This window comes from Panthera tigris, chromosome A1 (genome assembly GCF_018350195.1).
Source record: "Panthera tigris isolate Pti1 chromosome A1, P.tigris_Pti1_mat1.1, whole genome shotgun sequence".
Lineage (NCBI taxonomy): Eukaryota > Metazoa > Chordata > Mammalia > Carnivora > Felidae > Panthera > Panthera tigris.
Window position 1 is genome coordinate 6,403,312 of NC_056660.1, and position 5,381 is coordinate 6,408,692.

A 5,381-nucleotide genomic window follows, 5' to 3' on the forward strand; every position below is an offset into this window, starting at 1 on the left:
CACCTTTAAGGTATATGTGTGTGTGTGTGTGTAATATACATATATAAAGTATATGTATTTAAAAATGTTTATTTGAGAGAGAGTGTGTGTGTGTGTGTGTGTGTGTGAGAGAGAGACAGAGAGAGAGAGAGACAGAGAGAGAGACAGAGAGGGGCAAGGGGAGAGAGAGAGAAGGGGAGAGAGAGGGAATCCCAAGCAGGCTCCACACTGCCAACGTGGAGCCTGATGTGGGGTTCAAACTCACGAACTGTGAGATCATGACCTGAGCTGAAACCAAGAGTTGTATGATTAACTGAGCCACCCAGCCACCCCAAAAGTGTTTAGTTTTTTACTTTATTTATTTTTTTAAAATTTATTCATTTATTTTGAGAGAGGAGAGAGTGCGAGTGGGGGAGGGGGAGAGAGAGAGAGGGAGAGAGAGAGACGGAGCGTGAGTGGAGAAGGGGCAGAGAGAGAGGGAGACACAGAATCTGAAACAGGCTCCAGGCTCCGAGCTGTCCGCACAGAGCCCGACGCGAGGCTCGGACTCATCAACCACGAGATCGTGACCTGAGCCGAAGTCGGACGCTCAACCGACAGAGCCATCCAGGCGCCCCACACCACTTACAACTTTAAACAGGAGGCTTTGTCTTAATTGTAGAAGTAAAACTTAGTGACAGTAACATGTCCTCAATCATTTCGCTCAGCTCTCATGTCCAGTGAGGGATCACAGGCAGCCTGGTGCAGGGAAGGGGTCAGGCATTGGCTTTGGGAAAAACCTGGCTCTACCCTGGAGCTCTGTGACCTCAGAGAAATTGGTTAGCTTCTCTTCACGTTAATTTTCTTACCTGTAAGTGTATTTTAGTGAATCCAGCAACAAAGCAGGGACAGCATCCAGCAGGGAGCCTGGCACAGAACGTGCAGAGAGAAACAGCACGGTCATTATCGCTAAAATTCCTACTATTAGAGATATCCAAGTGGACCACCATTTCTAGAAAGGCAGCATTTATTGCTTTAAACCTCATTATGAGTCTTTGCCCGCACATGTCAAAACCAACTCACCTTAGTCATTTCTCACAAGGGGACGCTGTCTAGTTTTCCGTCATTAAAAAACGAACAGACCCATCACGTCCCATCCACCAACTCCATCAAACGTTCAAAAGGAATTTTTTAAAGGCATCAGGTTGATTAGATTGGTCATATGGTGACATGGATTAAAAGTCCCGCTTCTGAGATATTTCACTCTCCCGCTTCCGCAAGTAACCTAGGGGAGGAGACCCAGATTCGAGTATGGGATTGATTCACCCTTGTGCTACATACGAAGGCAAGAGGGACATCAGTATGCAGGCTGACAGAACGGCCCCGAGACCACCACGGGCATAACGTTTGGGACAAACCGATGAGGTGAATTTATTACCAGTGATTCTCCCACGGACCCTGAAATACTGGTCTTGCCACCATCCGAATGGGCTTAGTTGACATCCCGTCCCGAAACCTTTCGTTGATTGTACAGGCACCACTACGAATCCACGGCAAATGGAGGGAAGGTATGTGTGTCTAAAACGTCTGTCTGACTAAAGGAAATGGCGCTCAGACAACGATTTTGCAATGTGTTTAAAACCGAGTCTTCTGTGTTATTTCTTGACAAAAATCTTTGCTCTCTGGGAACAGGCAATGCAGATTTTATTGCGTTTAAGTTGTTTTTTTGGTGAAAAGAAGGAAAAGGAATTCAAAGTTAGCTTCTCACGAACAGCCACATGGTCACTCCGCTGGTGAACTTACAGAGGGTAGCTTACAGATATCACCGTCAGATACGCGTGGTTTATATGCACTCGCCAACTTAATCGTTAAAATAGGAGACCACCTGTTTCAAATGCACTTTGTAACACAGACAGTATGAACCAGAAATATTTGATCTACAAGATTTAATGCTATTCGTCTCAATCAGGACTATTAATACATTCTTAGATATAGAGAGATAGGAAACGTGATGTTTTCATATTTCGCGATAGCTTCCCATTGCTTTATTTTTCAGAATATTCTCCAATAAGCGTAACCTACTTTTAATAGATGTTACTAAATTTTTTCTTTTGTTCCCTGAAAACAATCAGACTGTGGTTTAAGAAACTACAATGGCCGGTCTAATCAATCCTACTTCATATGCAAATCAAGACAATTTTCAGAATTCGTTTTAGAGACACATTGAAAACCTATATTGAAAGCGGACTCATTTGATTCTGGATTTACACGGCAACATTTGAAACTAGTGGTCTAGCTAACACAGGCAACCTTGCAGAAAGTCACAACATTCACAGAAATACCAAAGTAATTCTTGTGAACAGTAATTGCTCCAAGTAAAGAAAGAATGAACAAGAATGGGTACACGGTTTCCGTGTTGGTCACTGATCACTGAGTTCACGTTAATAAAACCGGGTCTCTTCCAAACAGAATCACGTGAACTATTTGTGTTGGTTCGAAAGAGATCATCTTCAGTTACATACATGCAGCGTTGAAAATCTACCTTGACATTAAAAAAAAAAAATCTGGAAAAAGTCACTGCTCCTCCATTGATCGCAATAATTCAATTTTATTGTAGAGTCCAAGTAAACACTCCAGGACCAGTTTACTTTTGATAACATCATGGCCACAGCACACACTTTCTTTCCCACCCGCTACCAATCCTCCAAATACAACAGAAAACAAAAATCCCTGCCTCTCAACAAAACAAAATAATCATTTATTTTATTTTATTTTTTTTAAAGGGCGAAGACACTGGCAACATTATTTCCACTTCGATCACTTAACTCATCTAAATGAATGCTTCAGAAATGCTGGGTGCTCCTGCGGCTGGAGAGAAAAATCCGGTCGAAAGAAGTTAAGGACAGCATCTCAACCACTGGGCCGGGCAGTGAAAGTGCTTGGTAAATGCAGACTTTAGTGCGCCGTGTGTCCCCTGAGGGGAAGGCTGCTACACGTCGCTGGGGGACCGCGCTCTCTGGGAGAGACTGGACGGGATGCAGCCGCAGCAAATGAGACAGAGGGCTTTCTGGATCTCTTGGTTTCTGAAAGCATATATGACAGGGTTGATGATGGAATTGTAGGTGGCCGGCAGGAGGGTGGCATAGGTGTACATGGAGGGGTAGGTGTAATCAGCTATCAAGGAGTAGAGCGTGAAAGGCATCCAGCAAGCAGCGAAGGTCCCCAGAATGATGGCCAGGGTGGAGACGCCTTTCCGGGTGGTCACGTAGTGGGAGGTGGCCAGGAAGTGATGCTGCAGGGCGATCTGATGGGCGTGCCGCATCACGATCTTGCAGATCTGGATATAGAGCTGAAGCATGAGTGCGAACATGAAGAGGAAGGAGACGGAGAGGATGGCCGCGTTGTTCTTGGTGAGAGGTCTGACCACGCTGCAGGTGGACTCGTCTCTGAGGCAGTTCCAGCCCATGACGGGCAGCAGTCCCAGGCAGATGGAGGTCCCCCAGAGCATGACGAGCATGACATAGGTGAACGTGACCGTCCTCTCCGAGTGGTACGTCAGCGCGTAATACAGGGAAAGGTAGCGGTCAACAGTGATAGCCAGCAAGCTGCAGACAGAGGCAGAGAAAGAGGCGACAATGAGCCCGATTGTGACCAGCTTGGTGGCTTCTGACTGAAGCAGGTAGGCAAAAACAAAATTGATGATGAGTCCGACGCCGGCCAGTAAGTCTGCCAGAGCCAGGCTGCCTATGAGCAGGAACATGGGTGCTCGCAGGCTGGGGTTATGGAAGATGATAAGGACCACAATGGCATTTTCACAGGAGATGAGGGTTCCTGAGGTACACAAGACAATGTCCCAAGGGTTGACAACCAGCTCTGGCTCCGGCTCGACAACAGGAACCTGGGAGGAGACGGCAGCCGAGACGTTCTCCGCAGCGCCAGCATCTAAATAATCCCGAGGCAGCCCGCTTAAATTGACCTTCAGGTCTTCATTCATTTTAACCCCCGTCCTCTTCAACGAAAAGACAGGCTTTTTAATGTTGAGACACAGCAGGGGGACAATCCAAGATCATGCAAAACACACACACACACACACACACACACACACACACACAGAAAGCCAGCCCCTGCTCAGACACCGCCATCAAATGCCACACGCTTCACCAACTCGAAAGTGTCACGGAACAAAACAAAGGGCAAAGTCTCGCCGGCTGAGGACCCGCGACCACAGATGCCTGTGGGCGCTGGGGACGACACGAGATCGGACTTGGAAACACGAGCGTGAGCGAGGCAGGCACACAAGGAGCCGCGGCGGACCGGTTGCTAAAGTGCGGGCAACGCACAGCTGAAAACCACGTCCTGCATGCTGGAACCGAACCCCCGTGCCACCTCTGGGCTGCTGCCGGGGCAGCCGCGCCGCAGCCACAGGTCGCGAGCCGGGGGCCGCCATCCTCGATGGAACATTTCAATCGCCTATTTCCATCGAACTCCCCCTCCCCGCTCCAAAAAAATCAAACCAAAACCAAAAAAATAAAATAAAATAAACCCTCGCGCGCGTGCACACACTCACCCCCCTCCCCAAGCCAGAACAAAGAGGGGTCCCAGCCGCCCCCCGTGCGCACGGGGCAGTCGGGCCAGGGTCACAAAAGGCAGGTGTGTGCAATGGGAGTGTGGACACAGACAGACAGACACACGCCCATGCACCTGCCGCCGCTCCCCCCCTCCCCCGGCGGCGGGGACGGGCGGAGGACGCGCGGGGACGGGCAGGGCGCCGGGACAGGCGGCCCACGGGGGCGGGGGGTCATCGAGGGGGTCACCTTGGCGCGACCAGGCCGAAGGGGCTCCTCCGGTGCTTCCGAAGCGCGCGGGCTACTCCTGTCGCATGCCCGCGGCGGGGCCCGCGGCGGCGAGGGGCGGTGGCCGCGCCCGGGAGTGGGCGGGTGGGGGGGGGGGGGGCGCGCGGGGCGCGCGCTCCGCGCCAGGTGAGCTGCGGGCGGCAGGTGAGCGGCGGGCTCGGCTCGCGTGCCCGGCTCTCCCCGCCGCGCGCCCGCCCGGCCCACACGCTCCCCGCGCGCGCGCCCCCGCCCCTGCGCCCGCGCCCGCCGGTGCGCGCCCCGCCGCCCGCCCGCGGGAGCCCCGGGAGCCCGGCGCGCGCCCCCAAGGCTCGGCGCGCACCTGCAGGCGACGGCGGAGCGCGCGCGGCTGCAGCCCCCCCACCCCGCCCCCCCTGCCCCGCCCCGCCCCGACCCCCTCCGGGAAGGAGAGGACCCGGAGGCCGCGACTTGCACGCTCGCCTTCCCGGCCCGCTGCCCCCGCACCCCACCCCAGCTGGCCGTCTGGGGCTTGCACCGGGTGACGGGCAAAGGAGCACTGCCCGGGAGCCCGGTGACCTATTTATTCCGTTCCTGAGGTCTCCCCGGGGAGTC

At 52.8% G+C, this 5,381-nt stretch overlaps 1 protein-coding gene across 1 annotated transcript; it reads right to left on the bottom strand.

The window, feature by feature from the left end:
- Positions 1-2,947: 2,947 nt before the first annotated feature.
- On the bottom strand, positions 2,948-3,952 carry GPR12 (G protein-coupled receptor 12). Its single transcript, XM_007074351.3, has one exon. It carries the CDS (start codon positions 3,950-3,952, stop codon positions 2,948-2,950), a length of 1,005 nt encoding a protein of 334 aa, XP_007074413.1.
- Between the last annotated feature and the right edge of the window lie 1,429 nt (positions 3,953-5,381).

What these genes read in the sequence shown, in the direction of transcription:
- GPR12 (XM_007074351.3), bottom strand. Translation starts at nt 3,952, where the DNA reads ATGAATGAAGACCTGAAGGTCAATTTAAGCGGGCTGCCTCGGGATTAT.